Below are 22,806 nucleotides of genomic sequence, written 5' to 3' on the forward strand. Positions count from 1 at the left end.
TGATTGGTTGCCTCCCATATGTGTCCCAACTGGGGATCAAACCCACAACCTAGGAATGTGCCCTGACTGGTAATTGAATCCCCAACCTTTTGGTGCATGGGATGATGCTCCAGCCAACTGAGCCACACTAACCAGGGCTTTCAGAGTGTTTTTAATTTCCATTTTCCAATTGATTAATGATGCACAGCATCTTTTTATGTGCTTATTTGTTGTCGCTATCTCTGTGGAGTTTTAAGAAATATTTTGCTTATTTTTTAATTGAGTTGTTATTGAGTTGTAAGAACTCTTCATAAAGTCTAGATGCTGGTATTTGTCAGAAATGTGTTCTATAAATATATTCTCCTAGTTTGCAGCTGGTCTTCATTTTTGTAACAATGTCTTTTGAAGAACAGAAGTTTTTCATTGTGCTGAAGAACAAAGGTATTTCTAAGTACCTACCATATGCTAAATGCTGCTCAGTTCAGGAAATACAATAATGTTTAACCTTAAATTTGTACACTTTAACCTTTTTAACAAAATTGCCACCTATTGATTTCTAGTCTAGTTTTTCACTGGATTATCATGAATATTTTTACATCATTAAGTATTATTTTACAGCATGATTTGTAAATGTGTACATAATCGTCTCAAGGCTATATTTTATTTAACTATCTCTATTTAGGGATGTTTATATTGATTGTAATGAATACAAAAAAGAAATATATGATTACCATTCTTATGCACAAATCTTCGTTTACATCTCCAGTTATTTTCCTGGTATAAATACTTACAATTGGAAAGACAGAGAAATGCATAGCACTTTGTTTTATAGTTATCTCTTAAAAGACCACAGATGTCTTGAAGCAAAGATCTAGTCTTTCCCTCCTTGTCATGCCAGCATATGACAAAGAGCCTGTCACACTGTGGGTTCACCATAATACTTGATGGATGGATAGTTGGAGGGAAAAAGTTTTCCACTGAACTTCATTTCCCCTCCTTCCTTTGTGAAAGAGAGTAAGAGTTCCCTTAGCCACCTGTCCACCCTCTCAGATGAAGGGAATAAGTAGAACATTTTCTCCTAAGAGAAAACCTGCCAAGGAGATGTAGCTTCCCAGAGAGCTGGGTGACAAACCCTGTTGCTGCTCAGCAATGCCCTTGAGGGGCCCCGCCCCCAGCCTTATAAAGCCAGGGTGCAGTGGGGCAGCCACAGCTGGCACTCGCCCTCCAGAGCACAGCACCTGCACTGACACTGGCACTGGCACACGCTATGGCAAATGAAGTGCAAGTCCTGCCCTCCCCCCTGAAAGGGGGGCATCCTCCTGCAGGTAGGCTTCCCAGCTGCCCTCTGTCCTGTGGATAGCAAGGGCCTCACTGCTGCTGCTGCTGCTGCTCCCATCTGAGCCTTCAACAGAGGCGCCCCAACGGAGCAGAGATCCTCAGCCTCCCACTGTTACTCTGACTTCATACAACCCGATTTCCTCCTCTCTCTTTGATTTTTCTTGGCTTGTGTGTAAAACCACCTGGGGATTTGTCAGGCCGCAGTTGAATTAAAACCTAATTATATGTGGGAGTAGGAGGAATAGTGTGTTTGTAGAAAGAGACAGGGAGGGAAGGTTGGTCCTTTACTTCCTGGCTGTAGGTTAGGAGCGACACATCCACACCTGGAAGGTGATTTACTGCCATGGAAACCTTCCTTCCTAGAGGTTTCAGCTCTAAGACTCAGTCTCCCCAAGATACCTGTGCATCACCTGACTTCAGAGCCAGGCAAACCAGATTCCACAACAAAAACAGCCATCATTTTCTCCTCCTCCCAGGCTTTTGGGCTTGGGCAGTGTTATCCGTGATGTGGTTTGCCCATCAACAAGCTGAGGAGCACTTTTTAATAAGAACCCAAGCACTGGAGGGGGTGACTGGAAATGGTAGCTATCAAGATATTTTGCAGAGCATCTGCAGTTTGCTCATGTTCTCTCTCTCTTTCTCTTTCTCTCTGCTTCTCTCCTTCTTTATTTTAAACATATGCTATATACATCAACTCTTTGGAATATGGAAATTCATTTTATTGTACTTAACCATATATTCATATACCTGGACTGAGGCATGTAGCCGTATTTTTAGCCAGTTTTATGTGCTTTCAACTGGATGTCTTCTTTCTTTCTTTTAAGAAAGATCTCAAAAACTTGACTGCTTTGTTCTTGCCTTTCTCCATCTACAAAATTTATTTATTGGTATACTTATTTGGCACCTCTAAGCGAAGGTTATTCGGTCATCATTGCTGCAGAGGATGATGGCAGATAATAACCTTTGCAAAGCTTGAACAACTGACCCAGAGGTCAGTGGTTTTCTGGTGAGCAGTCTAGCTGAAAAGAGTCAGAATTTTTACTACAAATTTTGAGTTTTCAGTTCTGGGCTCCGTGCCCTACTTTCCTATGACAGATTCTCAACATTTTACATTTGTAATTGGATTTAGCAAAATTTAACATTATCTGTATTTAACATTAACGATGCTACCTAATAGTCAGGAACTATATATGCAAATTATTAGAGGAGTCATTACAGAGATAGAGAAAAAAGAAAAAAAGAACACCACCTCTCGCCACCATTTCTACACCTGCCCCTCATAAAACAGTTAAGCTACAGCCTGATTTGCTGAATTACGTTTATGCACAAAGAAGACAGACATAAACTTAACCAAGTGACTGTTTGAATGAAACCACTGACAACTTTCTGCCCCCACTACCAATGATTGCTAATTGTTCTGTGTACATAGCACACCACGAATCCATCAAGCATGTCACAGTGCCTCTGGCATGACAATTAATTACCATGAACAGTGACACTATAGATAAGAAGTTTGGGATAATTAAATGGGGATGAAGGCAGACTTTTGCCTCCCCACTGAGGCAAAAAACCCCGAAGATGCCTCATCCTGCATCTGGTTTTACTACGCATTTTAAGTCTCAACCAGTATGCTATGGTACAAAATTTAATTTATGGAACAATAATAAGTCATCACCAAAATTCCATTAAATCTTCATCTGATTTTTAAGTAAATATACAGATCCCTGTATGTTTAAATATATAGATCCCTGAAAGTGGAAAGTAGACATGATAAAATGGAAAGGTCCTGACACGGCCTTTGGAATCAGATGGACATGGGTTTAAGCCCTGCTTTCGTTCTACAGCTCTGAGCATCAGTTTTCTCATCTCTAACGCAGGGGGTAATGATTAATATTGATATTATAAGATCGCTATGATGATTAAAGGTGATTACCAATGTAAAGTACCCAGCACATGAATGTTAATGCCCATAAAATGAAGGCCTCATAGAACACATGGCTGCCAGAAGAAATCATCCTCCCCATTTGCAAAGCATCAGATGTTTAAGGGCTCTGACATTAGGCACCATTGCAGGAGGCAGAACAGAAGGAAACTGCAGTGGAAAATATACTCGTGCCTGCCCCGTCATGGCCAAAAATGAAACCACTCAAAAGTCAGCCAGCTGGAAGTCTTTTCCACCTACATGTCGAGTGCTTATGTTTTTTCTTTCATGTATATTAATATAATATATTGCACCTCTGTTAGCCCTGGTTATAAATTTATGCTGTGAAACAAGACTACATTAAACATGAGCTGGCCTGGACTCCAGCAAGCTTAGCTTTCGATGTTCTGCTTTTCTGATTTGTCTCACTCTCAGTTTTATAAGGACCCCATGACATCGACGGCCAAAAATGTGTAAGTAGAAGGTGATCGGGGAAGCCAAGTACATACATAATGGACTGGAGAGAGCAGGAGTTCATGTATATTCCCTGCACTTTTTAATTTGGTTTAAGTCAAATGAATCAGAGCCATCAGAGGGACCACTGCTGAACCCCCAGAGAGAATCAGTTTTCTGGCTCATTAAAGAGAGAATGAGGTTTGGGGAGTATATCCCCAAGTGTGAAACTAATGCAGAAAATGGCAGTAACTGTAGCTGCATAAGAAAAAAATGAAGGCAAAGGCTTCATTCTCTCAACTTCAGTCTGCTTACGTCAACTTACAGGGTTTGGGCTGTGCGGTTGGAGAGAGGGTGGGAGACCACTAGCATCCAGGGACAGGGGGTGATGACTACAACAACAACTGCATTTGCTCAGCACCAGCCGTGCTCCTGGCACTGCACAGAACCTTCTAGACACGCCAACAGCCCTGCAGACCGAGCATGTACCATCATGCTTGTGTCACAGAGGAGTACACTGACAGTGAAGTTGAAGAACTTGTCCAAAGCTACACAGCTGGAGGGCAGTGGGGCTGAGACTTGAAAATAAAGTGGACCATGTGACACAGTGCTCCCGAGCCATTCTTCTTACTGCCCGGCCTCCTCTTGATGAGGGAGGGTCTTTTAGGTCTTGATTAGCAGCTTAAAATTTTATGAAAAATCAAATGTAAATGCAAAGGAAGCATTTTTGTAAATATCTAACTTTTTAATTTAAATCTTTACATAAAAACTTGAAGTCATAAGGCAGAGTTGCATAAACCTTTGGGTTCCATTTTTTTTGCACACATTCTCCACCAATTAGTAAAGGAAAAAAACTTAATTTTTCTGGCAGGCTTTTCTTTATCTTGACTACCTCCTATGAAAAACTGCAAAATTTCTGGAAATCTTAACTGGAAAATTATTATATAGCATCTAAATTCAAAGGTCTGTTTTTAAAGTTATAAACTACTAAAGAAGCCACAAGAGTATAATTCTTACTCAGAGACAGGAAAACAAAGTTTCATTTTCCCCACATAAATTTCAGTTTTATAATGAAACTATCCAAAAGAATATCTCTCTCTTTTACATTTTATCTGTAGTTCATTTTGTTTATTGAAAGGACCTAAAGTTTTACCTTATATATATGTATACTCAAAGACCCATTAAAGTGTTAAATCAGCTCATATTTCACTTTACCCAGTTCCATTTCATTCTTCTATTGTACAGAGGTTCAAAGACAATATAGTTCCAAACAGGAAATTATGTGAATGTCACAAATGTAAATGAATTAATTTGGTTACAGTGAGGCTTTGAGAGGCCCCATGAGTTCGACCTACTGTACATACTTATTTACGATGGTTTATCTGGATCCCAGGCTACCCGTGTAAGCTGTGTTCCCAGCAGAAATTTGAAGATGCCCTTCCCACAAACTGGGTCCATCTGGTTCAGTCACTTCAGTGTAGTGAGGGCCTTACCTTATGTATATTGAGGGTTTCCATATCCAGGGCCTTAACTTATGTATATTCAGCAGGAATATTATCTCCTGCTTTTTTCTACTGTACCTGGCTGACAAATGGGAGTACCTACCAGAACTAGTTTGGTACAGGAACCGTGCCCTGGAGATCCAGGATGTGGTTCACTTATACTTCCTAAACCACCCATGTACAGCCCACAGCCCTATTCCAGAGAGGATTCAAACACTCCTGGGTAGAAGTAAGAATCTTCTGGGTGGGTTTTATAATTTTCCACTCAAATGTCACTGTTTCATTGTTTTTAAGAATAAAGGACTCCCATGTTTGCATTTTTATTTATTTTTTATTTTTTAAACTTTTTTAAAAATATATTTTATTGATTATGCCATTACAGTTGTTCTATTTCCCCCTTCATTCCCCTCCACCCTGCACATCCCCTCCACCACCATTCCCGCTCTTTAGTTTATGACCATGTATCTCAAGTTCTTTGTATTCTATATTTCCCCTACTATTCTTGCCCTCCCCCCTATCTATTTTCTACCTACCGTCTATGCCACTTATTTTCTGTACCTTCTCCCCCCTTCTCCTTTTCCCACTCCCCTGTTGCTAACCCTCCATGTGATCTTCATTTCTATGGTTCTGCTCCTGATCTAGCTGTCCTCTTAGTTTGCTTTTGTTTTAGGTGTGGTTGTTAATAACTGAGTTTGCTGTCCTTTCACTGTTCACTAGCATTTGTTTCTCTGTTAAGTGCCTTGTATTCTTTTGAATGGGAGGGAAATGATAGGTTTTCTTTTGCCAGTAGATGGGAAGAGTTAGAATCATAGTAAGGCTTTCATAATAAAGATCATCTAGTTAAATTTCTACCAAATTCACCAAAATCCCCCTAAGATATTCATGGCAGGCAGACTTCCTTATCACACTGAGGGGCAAAGGACATACTGATGGACCAAGCAATCTACTCTACTTTGAATAACACACACTGTATACATAGCCAGGCTCTGCCTTTCTATAATTTCTGTTCTTTGGTCTTCATTCTCTCATCTGGAAAGACAAAATAAGTGGAAATAATAATAACTACAAATTGCTGAGTACCAGCCATGTAGCAGGGGCTTATATCACCTATATTCTCTAGAACAACCTGATCAACCAGGTGAAGGAAGGGTGCAGAAAATGAGCCTCAGAGGGGTGTGTCTTGCTCAAGATCACAGAGCCCAGGAGGGATAGAGCCCATTGACCCTGTATATCATTTTCTCACCAAGAAACCTGTCCTCCCACACAGCAGCTCCTCAGATCTGTGAAGTTGGCACCCCAGGCTCACCCCAGTCTTTTCTTCTTCAGAAGTGACCTTTCCTGATTCCTTAGGTCCTGATGTGACATGGCTCCCTTCCTTGCACTGGTCACTTTCTTCTGGACACTCTCTGGTTTGTGAATGGCCTTTCAAATGCACAAATTTGGCATTCCAGAGGTCTTCTCAATTTTAGATTGCTTATTAAATGATAACGATTTGCTTTGATTGTTGGTGATAATATCAGTCCAGATAGAGGAAAATGTATAGAAACAATAGCGTTAGGAAAAACAAAAGGAGCACTAAAAAGAAAATCACAATACACCCTGTTTTAAAAGCACTTGTCATAAGGAGAATGAAAAGTACCATTGGGAGGGGCACTGAAGACAGGAGCTCCTGTCTCATTCCTCTTGATAGACAAGACAATGGTGCCATGAACACTACCGCCCCTCACACAGGGCACACACTCCTCAACCAGTCTTCCCGAAAAACCATTCATTGATTTATTTCACCTCTGCATTCCATGGCTGTTCAGAACATGTTTCCACACAATTTCAGTTTTGCCACTGATTACTTTGTATGCATTTTTTCATAAATATATGTGTGTGTGTGTGTATATATATATATATATATATATATATATATATATATATATATATATATATGTGGGTATTGTATGCAATTAAAGGAAACCGTGTATAAGAATAGCATTTTTTCTGTAGCCTACATCTAACATTACAAAATTCTAGTGAGAGGCTTTCATAATCAATAAAAAACCAAGTTGGTAGTGATTCAAAATACCAAGTGGAGTTTATTCCATGAATACAAGAATGGTTTCATAGTAAGACATCTATTAACATAGTTAACCACAATAAGCAGAAAAATCATATGTATCTGCTTATGCTAAGGCATTTGATAAAATTCAATATGTATTTGATAAAATTCAATATACATTTGTAATTTTCAAGTACAATGAAACTACTAGAAGGATATTTCCTTAATATGATGAAACTCTACACTTATAAAAATACACATACTTATGTATACAGCCTCTTAAGTACATACTATACTTAATGGGAAAACACTAAAAGCAGTTCTTTAAATATTAGGACAATGAAAATGTCCACTATCATCACTATTAAACATTATTTTGGGGAAATAATATTCTTTGCATGTTAGTCATTTTTTTCTAACCTGGAAAACCTAAGAATCAATTTAAAACTATTGTAAACAATAAAACAAATGCCCTGGCTGGTGTGGCTCGGTGGTCTGAGAACCGAGGGTTGCCAGTTCAATTCCCAGTCAGGGCACATGCCTGGGTTGCAGACCAGGCCCCAGTGGGGGGCGGCCAAGAGTCAACCACACATTGATGTTTCTCTTCCCTTCCTCTCTTTAAAAATAAATGATTAATTTTTTTTTAAAAATAAGAGAATTTAATAAGATTTATATATAAATATTAGTAATAATAAGAACAATCTCTTAGCATTGTAATGGAAGACTAGGCCTTATTTATAATAGCAATGGCAACAACAGTAATAAAATGCTTAGGGAATAAATCTAATAATAAATGTGAACAAGTTACTGAGGGACCCAAAAGGAGATATAAACAATGGAAAAGCATACCATGTTCTTGAACAGAGAACTACCAGGAATATAAAGATACAAAGTTTTTCTTTTATTGTTATTTTATTTTAATTTATTTTATTTTATTTTTGTTCAGGTATAGTTGTCTGCATTTTCCCCTCACCTTTAAGTGAAACCTATCAACAGTTTTCTTTTTTAAAAAAAATTTATAAATTCAAAGCAAGATTTCTAAAAAATATTACCAATAGAATTTTTATAGGAAATTACCAAGCTGATTTTAAAGTTCATATGGAAAAGTAAATAAGAATAGCTAGTAAAATTCTGCAAGGAAAATGTAACAAAGGAGGTCTAACTGTCAAGTATTAAAATATAATATTACAATAATTTTTATAGAGTTGTAATGGCAAATAAATGGATACAGAGATTAATGGAACAGAAGTCCAGAAATAGCCACACACACACACAAATATATGTGCATATGTATACACACATGTAATATGCATATATATACACATATACATATATGTGAGAATTTAGTATGTGATAAAAATGGCATTTCAAATTAATATATACAAGATGGATTTTTAAATTTATTGTGATTATCTAAAAAAATTATGCCTTCACATGACTTACACAAAAAACAATATATATATATAAAGAATTTATATGTATCACTTTGCATAATCAATCTTTGATCATATATATGTATATGGATTATATATAATCAATGTATATGGATATATATATATGATTAAAGATTGATTATGCAAAATGAAACCATAAAAGTTCTAGAAGAGCCCTGACCAGCATGGCTCAGTTTGTTGGATGTCATCGCACAAGCAAAAGGCCTCTGGTTTGATTCCCAGTCAGGGCATGTGGCCTGGGTTGCAAGTTCAGTCTTGGCCTCTCTCTAAAAATAAATAAAATCTTTTGAAAAAATAATATTTAAAAAATAATATGTAGGTAGACATACAAAATATCTGCATATGAATGCATAGGAAACTTGAACTTTAGCAGTATCTAGGGAGATGGTCCAGTGGGCTGGGAAACAGTGGTGGCAAGGAGACTGCAGACCTTTTCATGCTTTTTCAATTGTGTGTGTTATGCATGTATTGAAATCAAACCAATAAAGCTCTGATCAGGGTGGCTCGGTTGGGTGTTGTCTCGCAAAGTGAGAGGTCACAGGTTTGATTCCTGGTCAGGGCACATGCCTGGGTTACAGGTTTGGTACCCGGTTGGGGTGCATATGAGAGGCAACCCACTGATGTTTCTCCCCCTCTTTTTCTCCCTCTCTTCCACTCTATCTTTAAAAAAATCCAACCAATAAATTAAATAATTTTAAAACAACAGTGACTAAGTCAATTCACTGGACATAGTGAAACAGAATTGTTTTGTTTTTTTTCACCTTATCGAAGCTAGTTTTAGAAAACTGTCCATTTGACATTTCCATAAAAGGAATTAACATGTTCAAACAAATCAATGTCCATTTAGCTTTTTCTCATTTGAGCTTGTCAGATTTTAGATGTGCAAATTTCCTGGGAACAGAAAAAAGTATTTGCTTTGACTTGCAATTTGAAATGGGTTGTTCCTTTTTAAAAGTTGATTTCATCTGACATTGTTAAACAGTTGAATTGCTGTTAGGTCATCTGTAGCCTAATTAACACTAATTGATCTTCTGAATGGCAGTATTATTAATGCAGTTTAATTACTCATTACAATATCTAAGCTTGGCCAGCACCCGAGGTTCAGGTCTGAAATGGAAGGTGGGTATCCAGTGGGATCAGAAGAATCTCTGTTGAATTAAATGCCTGTTATCACCACTGCCCTGACTTTTGGCTCATTCTCAGAATGTGGCTTTTTGAAAGCTTTTGATGAAAAAAAATGCAGCCATTGCACAAACTTTAATCTTGTGGGAAAACAGGAGGGTCACGCTGTAATTGTCAGTTGCTATCATGAAGAATGTAATTGGTTTGATAACAAGAAAAAATGTTTTTCTGTGAAATGCCTAAGGGAGTATATTGTTATTCATCTCCCCAAATTGAAGATGTGACCTGCTGCCTTTTGAACCTCAGTTCCCCCTCTCTGAACATAAACAAGCAGACCTCAGCCTCCTTCCCCTCCCCACCTTGTTTGCAGGGAACATATTTTCTCCTATCTTACTGTGGTTTCAGGGTAACTTTTTATATTGTGTTGTTTTTGATAAAAGTTTAGATCTTTTAAAAAATAAGTTCTAAAATTTTTTTCAAATCTAAATGCATACTTTGAATAACAAAGCATGCCTTCCTTGCTTTTCTAACCAGGACTCCAATGTTAATGCTTATTTGTTTACAGTGAAAGCTGGAGGAATGAGGATTTCCAAAAAACAAGAAATTGGCATCTTGGAGAGACACACCAGAAAAACAGGATTCGAGAAAACAAGGTGTGGGCCTGCTTAATTTCTACCCCCTCATTACCTTGAGGAGTTTTGAGTGACTCTTCTTACAGAAGTCAGAGACCTCCATGTATTTTAGGACAAACCAAGGGCTCCTAGGTTTTTGCTAAGCAGGGTTAGAGGCAGCCATTGAGATGAGGTGGGGTATGGTAGGGTGGGGCGGAGTAGGGTGGGGGTCAAGATCAGTGGTGATGCAGAATGGAGGTAAAAGTCACACTCAGGTGAAAGACTTTCTGGAGGACTCCTTCTGGGCCTCCATCACTAACCCCACCCATTCCACCTGTCTCTGAGTCCAGCCCAGCTGTCTTGTACTTAAATGACACAATCCTAACTGCATTCAAACCTGACAGATGTCCCTTTATCCTATTTTCACATTAGCTTTTAAAATATTGTCCCTAGGCTGCCCTATTTTTATCGTATGCTTTCTGCTAAAGCAAATCTCCTGAATTATACATAAATACTGTTTTTGTTGTTTTAAATTCATCACTCAATTATTTAGAAACTACTAATGGCTACTATATTTGACAAAGCCGGAAGGCTTGTATATACTGAGGCTGGTTTCTCCCTATACTTTCCACCATAACCTTGACACACAACACTATTCCCAGAATTAAGCAGAAAGCTGGGCTGAATCAGACATGCAAAAGGGCCCAATCACTCTATTACTTAGTTAAGGAAAATTAGCACATTAAAAAAAGAAATAAACACACGGAACTAGCTCCTCTAAGTAGTGTAATGAGGTACACTTCAGAGACTTTTTCAGATGATTTCCATAGGTGAGTCATTGAGTATTTGAAAAGGAGTCAATTACAGGATGCCCAAGGCACCTCCTTAAGAGTTAAAATGGTAATAGTCTCAGCGGGAGAATTCAGAGTGAAATGTACTATGGACTTTCTTTAGCTATTTCATATAAAATATTTTTGGATCATTTTTAAAGCTTTCTTTCTGATTTGTGTGAAGGAAATTGTTTCCTTCACAAAACAGGATCTTTGAGGATCTTCTCTGCGTTAAAATAAAATACTTATGAGCCCCTTTCGCCATAAGTTTTTGTTTCTCCTGATACCAGAAAATAACCATCACATAAGGGAAGTGAGGCTGCGAGTCCTCAAGAGTAGGTCACATATTCCTCTCTTGTGACTCGGCATCGAGGGCAGCTGCTAGAAGAGCAAAAGCACTCTGTCAATGATAACAGACTGCTGTTGAATTGCAAGCTGGTTATTTCGAAAGTTTATTCTGTTACTAAAACCTGCCTTAAGCATAAGCCCCGTGTGTTGTGACACTTCACATGCCTGGGCCAGGGGCTCAGGACCTAGAGTCATAGCTTGGAAATGACTTTCTAGTTGACAGCTGGTGGACAAGTCCTATTTCTCTGCACCTCAGAAAAAGAGGGCTTACTATTCATTCCAACATCAGCTTAACAATGCCAGAAGGTGGGTTGCCTAGAGAGTAACAAAGTGGCGATTGGAACCCTCTTTTAAAAAAACAATCTTTTTTTTTTTGCCAGTACTTGTTAAAAGATGGGTATTGGACTACTACAGAATTTGAACAGCAAGAAATAGCTCTCCCTCTCTTTTGCTTCCTGTTTACCAGGTATTATAAGTAGGTGGGGCCCAAAGCTTATAGAATTGTGTGCTTGTAGAATTTTGAAGAAAAACAATACAAAATCACCAATACAAAATCACTGATACAAAATGGCTAGGGCCCCTCCCAGGGCCCTGGAAGGGGGCCAAGTAGGAGGAGCTGGAGCTTCGGTTAGCTCCCCGGTAAATTCTCTGCCATTGGCATCTGCCTCCTGAGCATGCGCATGGGATGCAAGTGCCTCATGTGCATAGACGAGCATCTCCCCTTCCATTTTCTTGGAGAATATCTTTTGAAAAATGTACCTGGAAAATAAGTTTCTAAGCATTATCAATAAATGTCTGTTTCCTACTAACTTGTACCATCCAACACAAACCATCCAGAAAAAAAAAATGCCAAGTGAAGAGTTTTCTTCAAGAAACTACTGCTGGCTCAGTCCTGATTGAAAGTCTTTTACAAAATAACTTGGCCTCAGAAAAGAATCCAGAAACAATAAAGTGCATGCCATATGATTCATGTTATGAAGTTCAAAGCCCATCAAAACTAATCTATAAGTCAGGGTAGTGGTTATCCGTAGGGGTAGCTGGTTAGACTAGTGTTTTAAGTTTGTGAATCTTCACCAAGCTATACACTAATAATATGTGCACTTGTCTGCATACATACGATATACTTCAATGAACAGTTTAAAAGTGATGGTAATAATAAGTTGGCCTACAAACTTGTGGTAGCATGTGGGCACACAGAGGCAGGATTTTTCATCTTTTACATGAAACCACACAGTGAAATCTTAAAAACCAAGTAGACCGCCCTCTATATAAATCATTTAACCTCTTCAGTGGGGAAGTTTTCAGGTCCTCTATGAAGTTTCTTTTCATCTTTGCAGTGCCATTGTAAATGTTGCCAAAATACAGACGGTGGATGCTGTGAATGACACGCTGGAGAAGGTGAGCTATGGGTAAGATGCACCATGTGACACCAGACAGCATACCCCCAGTGATGAGGCTGCATGGGCGAAGGGGCCGATGGCCCGTTCTGAGGGCTTTTCAAGCTCAGAGGTTTGATGTCCTTGTGAAAGAATCTACTCTCAGTCTGAGAAACACGAAGGGGTCTTAAGGAGAAAAGCTGTTTGGCCAAACCCCTAGTGTCCATTTAATAAATCATCTCAAAAATAAGATAGAAAATAAAGCAAGAATCATGACACCAAATTGGCAGAACTTTACTTTGCCATCCCAAATATTTCTCGGAAACATTGGCATGCTTTTACAAAAAGGCAGCCTGATGGGAATTCATCCGTTTTTGACCTTCCTCCCTGCCACTGCATTCTCATAAGGAAATACTTGATTCAAGGTGAGTGTGGGCAGTGGAGGTCTGCACAGTAGAGGTCTGCACAGCTTAGGGCTGGAGGGAGCTGGGCACTGGCTGGCTTTATCCAGTAAAGTCTATTTATAAAGGTGGTTGACCATGGCTATTTTTATGTGTATATCTTGAATTTCTTCCAAGTAGCTCAAGAAACTAAAAAACGTCTTACCAGAAAGACAGTGGTTTGCTTTTGTATTCAAGAGTTTGTTTTTGAATTACATAGATGAGCTGAAGGTCCTTACTTTATTTCTAGGGGGTAGATAGGTTGCGCTTAAGGCAATGAAGAACCACTCTTTCAGCTGTGCACACATTTATTGCAGGGACAGAACTGGGCCTCCTTTATACAATAAAGGCTTTCTGCTACTGCCAAATCAAGGATCTGAAAAAAATTAGAGCAGAATTGTGTGGCTAGACCACTGACTGTTCTACTTCCTATCTGTATGACCTTGAGCAAGTCACTTATCCTGTGCCTCAGATTTCTTGTTTGTGAAATGGAGATAAGAAAGAGAATACATTCACAGCTTTGTTGTGTGGAATAAATGAGTTCACACACAGTCCACTCCTAGAATAGTGCCTGGCATAGTTCACACTATCTGTTCTGGTAGTAGCATTGGCTTCATGGCAGTGAAATAAAAAGATATGTATGAAGCCCATGGATGTTACAAAGCAAATAATGTAAGACAAGATCTTGATTATAGACTCTAGCTACAGAGGCTTCTCATGTGGGGGTCTTTGTTGTCCCATCAAGAACATTTGAGGTAAGTGCCTCTTTGCCTTGCTGGCTTTACAAGAAGGGCAGGGGTGCATGATGCCTGCTCCTGCCACCTCATGTTCTCTTGCTCCTGACCACTAAACACCTCTTCCTCAGGGGAAAGAGAATGCCACAGTTGTAAGAAAACTGGATGGCAAGTGTCTCTAGAATGTATGTTCACCCAAAATAAACTGTTTAAAGAGAGAGGTCAATAAAGGTTTATTATGCTACACATTAGGTATGATGCAAGGGTTTATATCATTTTTAATACACCTCTGTGCATATGTCTATGACAAAGAGTGGTTCTTTCACTTTCAGTTTAAAATATCAATTCTTTATTTCAAAGATAAAAAGAAGACTCAAATAACAACAGTAATAAGTTATATTTGGAAAAGTAACACAATATTTGTGATGGTGTGCTGTTAGAAATAGTTTTAACAGCAACTATATGTTTAAAAAGAAAAACTTGAACACTTAGCTCAGGGTTTACCAGACTGACCATGTCGCTAAGCCTACACAGATTGCTGGCTGAACCAGGGTCTGGCACAAGACCTCAGAAGAGGTCTGGCATGAGACATCGGGGTCTGCTGCCGGCTCTGTCATTCACTGGCTGTCTGTCCTTGGGCAGGTTTCTTCACTTTTCTGTGCCTCTGTTTCCTCATCTGTAAGTGGGAAGATCATTAATAGTATCCATGTCAAAGTGATATTGTGAGAATAAAATGTTATATAATATGAGCAAAGCACTTAGCACAGAGCCAAACAGTTAGCCCTCACTAAGTGTTAGCTCCTGTTCCCAGGAAGATATCCCGTAGGGCATTATTTGGAATCCTGGGCAAAGGCTAAAAGGCTAGAAAAATCAAGTCCCAAGATTACCATAGTGACCACCTTGCATATGGAAGTTAGAGGGATCCACATATTTACTTATAGCTAGGAAAAATCCTCCCTGAATTCATAATTCAATCAGATGTGTAATAGGATTTCATAATAAAGGTCAACCTGGGGTAAAATGATCAATTCCTTAAAAAAAAATAGATATGCTGGGACTTCTGGCCTAGATGGAGGCATAGGTAGATACACTTTGCCTCCTCACACAACTAAAAGAAGAAGAACAACAAATTCAAATACAAAAACAAACCAGAACTGCCAGAAAACTGAACTGTATAGAAGTCCAACAACAAAGGAGTTAAAGAAAAAACATTCATCTAGACCAGTAGGAGGGGTGGAGATGGGCAGCCAGGGCAGAGAGGATACACAGCAAGGTGAAGCTGGAGGACCAGGCAGGTGAGGCAGAGGCTGGTGGACTGGGCAGTCCATTATTCACATGCAGATAAACCAGGAGGAACAACCTGGGAGCAAGACATACCATGCAACCCAGGGTGCCAGCATGGGAAAAGAAAGCCTCAAAACCTCAGGCTATAAAAACCTGTGGGGATTGAGGCAGCAGGAGAAACTCTCAGCCTCACAGGAAAGTTCCCTAGAGAGACCTACAATGTCCTAGAACACACACACAAGCCTACTCACTCGGGAATCAGCACCACAAGGGCCCAATTTGCTTGTAGTAAGAGGGGGAAGTGACTGAAAACAGAGTGAAAGCTGAGCAAGCAGCATTGTTCCCTCTCTGTCCCCTCTCCAGGCAGCGATATGGGTTGCCCCACTCTGGTGAATACCTAAGGCTATGCCCTTTACAACATAGTAGGCATACTGAGACAAAAAAAAAAAAAATGTAGCCCAAATGAAAGAACAGATCAAAGCTCCAAAAACAGAACTAAGTGATGAAGAGATAGCCACTCTATCAGATGCAGAGTTCAAAACACTAGTAATCAGGATTCTCACAGAGTTGGTTGAATATGGTTGCAAAAGAGAGGAAGAAGTGAAGGCTCTGAAAAGTGAAATAAAGAAAAATATACAAGGAACCAACAGTGAAGGGAGAGAAACTGGGACTCAAATCGACAGTTTGTAGCAAAAGGAAGAAATAAACATTCAGCCAGAACAGAATGAAGAAACAAGAATTTTTAAAAAATGAAAAGAGGCTTAGAAACCTCTGGGACAACTTTAAATGTTCCAACATATGAATTATAGGGGTGCCAGAGGAGAAGAGGAAGAGCAAGAAATTAAAAATTTATTTGAAAAAATATTAAAGAAGAACTTTCCCCATCTGGCAAAGGAAATAGAATTCCAGGAATTCCAAGAAGTTCAGGGAGTCCCAAACAAGTTGGACCCAAGGAAGCACACACCAAGGCACATCATCATTACATTACCCAAGATTAAAGATAAGGAGAGAATCTTAAAAGCAGCAAGAGAAAAGGAGATAATTACTGACAAAGGAGCTCCCATAAGACTGTCAGCTGATTACTCCAAAAAAACCGTATGGGCAAGAAAGGGCTGGAAAGAAGTATGCAAAGTCATGAAAGGCAAGGACCTACATCTCAGATTACTCTATCTAGTAAAGCTATCATTTAGAATGGGAGGGCAGATAAAGTGCTTCTCAGATAAAGTCAAATTAAAGGAGTTCATCATCACTAAGCCCTTATTATATGAAATGTTGAAGGGACTTATCTAAGAAAAAGAAGATGATTAAAACTATGAACAGTAAAATAACAACAAGCTCACAACTATCAATAACTAAACCTAAAAAACAAAAACTAAGCAAACAACTAGAACAGGAACAGAATGATATAGGAAATGTAGAAGCCAAAGAACTTATATGTATGACCAATGGACACAAACTAAGTGGGTAATGCTGGTGGGAGAGAGTATGCATGGCAGAGGGGAATAAAGGGGAGGAAAAAAATGGACAACTGTAATAGTATAATCAATAAAATCTATTTATAAAAACAGATTTGCTGAAATGAGTGGTTGCGAGGAGCTGGGAGTCAGAGGAGGGACTGACGGAAAAGAGACAAGAGGGAATTTTTTGAGGTGGGGCAGTGATGAAACAGTTCTATATTTTGAGTGTGGTGGTCACAGACAGCATATTCTTGTAAAAAACCCATGAAACTGTGCACTGAAAAGGGTATATTTTACTGTTGATAAATTATACCTTAATTAAAAAAAATAAATATGTATAAACTACATACCTCATACCAAAAAAGTAAAAGACATAAAAGATAAAGAGATACAGATATTGATATCTGATTATAAATTTTCATCTGTATTACAATGATTTCATCTGCAAAATATACTGTCCTTAAGAACTAACAATAACAATTGGCCAGAAGAAGCACAGTAGTAGAGGATCTAATTATTAACACTCATTCATGTCCTTAGCTAGAATTCTGTGTAGTTTCAAGAACCCATATTAATTCTCATACCAATTTAAGAACTTAGAGTCTAAGATAGTGAAAGTGCAGCCTGATTCACAGGATCTCAATAATCATTTGATCATGGCAGGAAATTTCTATCCATATCCTATTTATTTCAAGATACCCTATGTTAAAACCAACCTAGAGTTTAAGATTTGGGAGATTGGAAAAAAATCTCCAAAATATTGGAACTCTAAAAATCTAAGTAGGAAGCAGCCTAAAATTTCTCCTCCCACTTTTGCCCCCACTCCTTCCTGCACACAGATCTCTGTCCCCACTATGTTTCCCCTTCCCTTCCAGCCTTTCCAGCCAGCCCCTCCCACTTCTCCCTGCCGAAATAAGAGGATTCATGTTGATTAATGCCAGACCACATGACATGGCATTCTTGGAAGAAAAGGAGTTCTACAACCCTGAAAACTCTCTAGGCTAAACATCTGAGAGACCTGGTCTAGGACCAAATTCCACCTACGCCTTAGAGATTGTTTAACCTGTTAGAAGTCACATAGCTACCTTGAGATTTATTATTGCTCATGTACTTAATTTTTTAAGGTGGGATGAAGTGAAAATGATACTGCCAAGAATATTAATTCTCTGGATGGTAATGGCAGTTAAATTTGGCATTAGTTGTGAAGCTTCTCCGAACTTGAAAGTATCCAGTTAAAACAATAGTAACAGGGTTGGGTTATGGTGTGGAGGGGGCAGGAATGTTGAAGCCTAATTAAAGTTGGGGTCGCTTTCAGGTTGCCAAGTGCATCACCAGTGCCAACTGAGATGATGTGAAATGGGATCCAGGGGGAGTACAGACTATCAAAGGCATCTGCAAATCTAAAAAGGCTTCTCTTATTCTGTAGATCAGCATCACAGTAGGAGTAGCCTTGAATTTCAGTGACTCAAGTTGAATGTTTTGTTTTGAGCACTTTACTGTTAAACAGGGTGTGGAAATCTAAGTGCCAGTGTTCAAGTTGGAAGTCAACACCCTGGAAAGATGAATGCAAGAGCTGCCCATCTACAAGACTACCTAACTTCAGGCTCTAAAACAAAACCTGTCGCTGATTTGTCCGCATCTAGAATTTCTTTCACAGCTCTGATCGTAAAGACCTTTAACATACTTCTTTTGCTTTTTCTCTGAAACCAAAAATATAGGTTCTGAGGTCACAGCTACCCAAGATGAAGGTAAATTTTCAATGTGGGAGTTTCTATTGATCTGCTTTTCAAGTTCAATATGTTGGCCCTTATGTGATGGAGCCACAGCAGGACAGAATCCTTACACGTACACTGGCCTTGAATTCTTTCTCTTGTGTAGTTACCCTAGATTCTCTTACCCTAATGAATCAGACAAGAAACACCTTTCATTCTACAAACCCTATCATTTTACAAGGATGAATGATGGAAAATCCAAAGCTTCCCCAAAGTGAAGATGCCAGACTAAAGGCACAGCTGGTTGTAGGTTACACTCTGCAAAGCTATTCCTACTTATTTCTAATTCAGACTTGAAAATAAAATCTTCCTATCTCCACTGATATAAAATCGACACCAAAAAATTAGGACATTTAAGGATTGATTATTTTATTTTACAGTTTCAATTCTAGTGGAAGACTGTTTATAAACTCTGTACCCATTACCCACCCCCCCACCAAGTCCTTCTATATTAGGATGTTCCAGATTAAGGGGTGGATATCTGAGAAAGAGAACTTGACTCTTTTATTGTATATGCTAGTGTATGGCAAAAATGGGTATACAGTTTGTATGGAAAATAATAGAATGATTACTAAATAATATAAGAATAAACTCTGTGTTTCATGTGCTTACAACTGTAAACCTACTTTTGCCCCACACTGTACAATAGATGCTAGAAAACCCTATTACTATCCCCCCACCATGTACATTTGTAATTTAATAATTATGGGCAGTTTCCTTAAGGCTACTATCTTTGCTAGGATTAATTTCCACTTCCTTCTCAATCCCGTTGATTTTTTGCCCCTAAACTTTCCCAAACCAATTACAGATGGCCAGTGGGCCCCAGAGGTAGTCCCCCTGTTAGTTCTGATCCACGGTGCTCCCCTTCTGAGAAGCAGTTAGCAGAGCTTTTAGAACCTCAGTTAGATGCCCTGGTTAAAATGTAACCCTAACCCTTCTGCTTTAGTAGTGGAAATGCAAAATGGTGCAGTCGCTCTGGAAAATAGTGGTTGCTATAGGCTGGGGCAGGAAGGAATGAGGATTTATTGTTCAAGGGGGACAGAGTTTCAGTTCGGCCTAATAAAAATTTCTGGAGGTAGATGGCAGTGACAGTTGCGCAACCATGTAAATGTATTTAATGCCACTAAACTGCACAGTTAAAATGGTTGTAGTGGTAAATTTTATGTTAAGTGTATTTTACCACAATTTTTAAATGAACAACAAATGTAGTCCCTAAATTGTGTTGATAACCCTGGAGGTGAATTTGCACCACATTAAGCCATCAGTGCGTTCCCACACACAGTTCTCCGGCCCCTTTGCTTTCCCTCCACCACCATAGTCACTCTGGCAAAGGCAGTGGGAACAGCCCTCAGCATTGTGGTTTTCTCTCTTCAGTCTCAACTTGTCACCCTGCTCCATCTCAACTTGGCTAATTGCCCAGATTTCTGTTATATCATAATTGCTTGTTCATTTCCTTTCTCCCCGACCCGAACCCCTTTACCGTAGTTTATATTTGACTTTAAGTAACTTGACTGGTTGTTCTTCCTACCTGTAATCTCTTGAACGTGATTTAGAGCTAACTTGAAATAATCCATCTGTTTTAGTTGACACTAAAGACACCCAGTCTGGAAGAAAACTACTAAAGTCAGTGACTTCTTATGTTTCCTTTTGGTTCTAATGTTAAAAGAAAAACAAAACAAAGCCCTCTGCCCTTACCACACTGTAAAGTGGATGTGCTGTGGCCTGATGATAACTGATCTGACAAAACAGAAAAAAAGATTCTTCAGTTCTTTTTTTTAAAGATTTTTCTCCCTTTCTGCTAGAATGCCAGCATAGACCATCCTTGGCTTTAATTATTATATAATTTGTGCCTGCTTATATAAAAGAAAATTTTTTTAAAAATACTGATAGACGAAATAAAGAGTAAGACTAGGAATTGCCCATAATTCTATCCTTTGGAGATAACCATTGTTAACACTTCAGTTTGCATTCTTCCAGTGTGTTGAATTTTTTAAGACCAAGAAGAAAAGTCTTGCTAGTGCTCAGTGTCACATGAAAGGGAGTGCTGTGTGCCTAGTGCTCAGGCTCCTTTGAGAAGAGATTTAAGGCATGTATGTTTTCACTGGCTGAGAAGAGCCCAAACAAACCATAAACAGGGTGAAGCTTGGGGTCATGAGCAGTTTATCTCACCTTTTATTTAATTTGAGTGTCAAGGCAAGGGCATCTAAGTGCAATAGTGATTAAGTTAAATTCCTAGTGAGCTGAGGCATCCCTTTCTTGCTTGCTAAGGAGGGTATCCTCAGGTACCTTCATGTTTTTATTGATGGACTTGAAAATTTAAAGAACTATAATGGACCCGAAAGGTCACTGGATCCAAATTATCCTCCTGTGAAAATTTTATCTGAGGTTCTTGCAGCATTGGACATCCTTTTGATTTTAAGCCACCCTTAGTATACGTTTCATAAGGTCTTTTGGTTCCTTGTGAAAATTCTCTTATTGTCAAATAGTCTCAGTCTGTGTTAATTTCAATCTAGTTAAGCCTGTTTCCTAATACATGTCTTCTGTGGAGACAATTAATGAGAAATTTTGTACCTGAAGCTATCATTCCTCAGCCTTCTCTTCGCCAGGCTGTTTAGGTTGAACCACATAAAATGACTAATACCGCACCATTTTTTACCTATTAAAATAGCAATTTCAGCCCTGGCTGGTGTAGCTCAGTGGATTGAGCGTGGGCCTGTGAACCAAAGAGTCGCTTGTTCAATTCCCAGTCAGGTCACATGCCTGGGCTGCGGGCCGGATCCCCAGTTTGGGGCTCATGACAGGCAACCACACATTGATGTTTCTCTCTTTCCCTTCCCTTCCCTTCTCCTTCCCTTCTCCTCTCTCTCAAAAAAAATTAAAAACTAAAAATAAATAAAATAGCAATTTCACATATTTCAACCTGATAAAGAACCCTAACTCTTCCTAACTTCTCTCATAGGTTCTTTATTTCTAATCTTTTGACAGTTGAGCAACTCCTACCCCTAAGGACTTTCCCAAATGTTTCCGAAGCCTTTGTAGAATATAGTTGCCGTATGTGCATGCTGGTTGTGCCGAAACAATCACTAATATTGGAAGACTAATGCAGAAACCGCGAAGCACCTCTACCTTTAAAAATGTCACTTCAAGAGATAGATACAAATGCTCATATGCATTATGTATATTTAATATAATACATTCTGTAATTTTACAAATTAGAGATGAGCAAGTGAGGGAAAACCCAGGTTAGCACACCATGGGCTCAGTGCTGGAAGCGGTATGAAATAGATATTATTGGGGAAGTAAGCATAACTGTGAAATTTTCCTGGTGAACTGTTTTGCTTTCTACTACTTTAATAGTTCATAGCCAAAAAGATCCAATATGCTTCTTTTTTCTTTCCTTCTCACATTTAGCTCAGCCATAAATTTCCAGCAATAGTGCACATGGCACATCAAAAACCCAGACCTGCTCTGGAGAAGGTCACTCCAATGAGAAGGATCTACATTATTCAACAGCCTCGAAAATGTTAAACTGGGACATAAAACACCACCATCTGGCCAACTGCCACGAACATCTGACAGCTTAGCAGAAAGGACTGAAACTTTCCTTAGGCTTCGTGTGCTTGCTCGGTAAATAAAACAGCTTTTGTATCTTCTCTTTGGACTTTAGATAATAAAGCATCAGAAATTATAAATCCAATGTATTCTTGGGCCTTGTTTTGGTCCAGGACATTTTCCCTTGATGTTTACATAAGTAATCCTGTTGAATAAGTGGAGAATCCAGAATACTTGACTCTTTGACTCTCTCTCCTCAGACAAGTTCTCCTATCCTTGATACTGACCCTGTTATTCCACCCACAGTGAGCTCCTGAAAGCAAAGGTTGGAGAGGAGTACAGTGACCTTTGCAAAGGCCAATATTCTATGCAAACAAGAGTTATTCTTCTCATTGTGTTTGTCTTAAAATGCTCAAGTTTTCACTTGAGGTGAAGTGTCTTTTCCAGTCTCACACATAAACACATGTTTGGGGTTTTTTTTTAAGGTTTAGTGGGGGAAAATTAGAAAAAAATAGATTTATTACAAATACATTTTCTTCTGCAAAGCAATCAAGGACGGGAGTTAGAGCTATAGTTTCAGCAGGAG

General features: G+C 38.9%; 1 protein-coding gene across 2 annotated transcripts; it reads left to right on the plus strand.

The window, feature by feature from the left end:
- The first annotated feature begins 1,195 nt into the window (after positions 1 to 1,195).
- On the plus strand, positions 1,196 to 22,360 carry DAPL1 (death associated protein like 1). 2 transcript variants are annotated; one of them, XM_037140444.1, is made up of 5 exons: positions 1,196 to 1,304; positions 10,382 to 10,469; positions 12,943 to 13,003; positions 18,615 to 18,644; positions 22,080 to 22,360. In XM_037140444.1, the coding sequence occupies exons 1-5, from the start codon at positions 1,247 to 1,249 to the stop codon at positions 22,194 to 22,196; spliced, it is 354 nt and encodes a 117-aa protein (XP_036996339.1). In that variant the 5' UTR covers positions 1,196 to 1,246; the 3' UTR covers positions 22,197 to 22,360. The 2 variants fall into 2 exon arrangements, with proteins under 2 accessions (XP_036996339.1, XP_036996340.1); XM_037140445.1 differs by lacking the exon at positions 18,615 to 18,644.
- The last annotated feature ends 446 nt before the right edge of the window (positions 22,361 to 22,806 follow it).

The sequence above is a fragment of the Artibeus jamaicensis genome, unplaced genomic scaffold, assembly GCF_021234435.1.
Source record: "Artibeus jamaicensis isolate MK-2021 breed Jamaican fruit bat unplaced genomic scaffold, CSHL_Jam_final contig_936, whole genome shotgun sequence".
Taxonomy (NCBI): Eukaryota; Metazoa; Chordata; class Mammalia; order Chiroptera; family Phyllostomidae; genus Artibeus; species Artibeus jamaicensis.

Coding starts and splice junctions, on each gene's coding strand:
- DAPL1 (XM_037140444.1), top strand. CDS start 1,247: ATGGCAAATGAAGTGCAAGTCCTGCCCTCCCCCCTGAAAGGGGGGCAT. Junction 10,470..12,942: donor ACAGGATTCGAGAAAACAAG/GTGTGGGCCTGC, acceptor TCATCTTTGCAG/TGCCATTGTAAATGTTGCCA. Junction 13,004..18,614: donor TGAATGACACGCTGGAGAAG/GTGAGCTATGGG, acceptor CCAAAAATATAG/GTTCTGAGGTCACAGCTACC.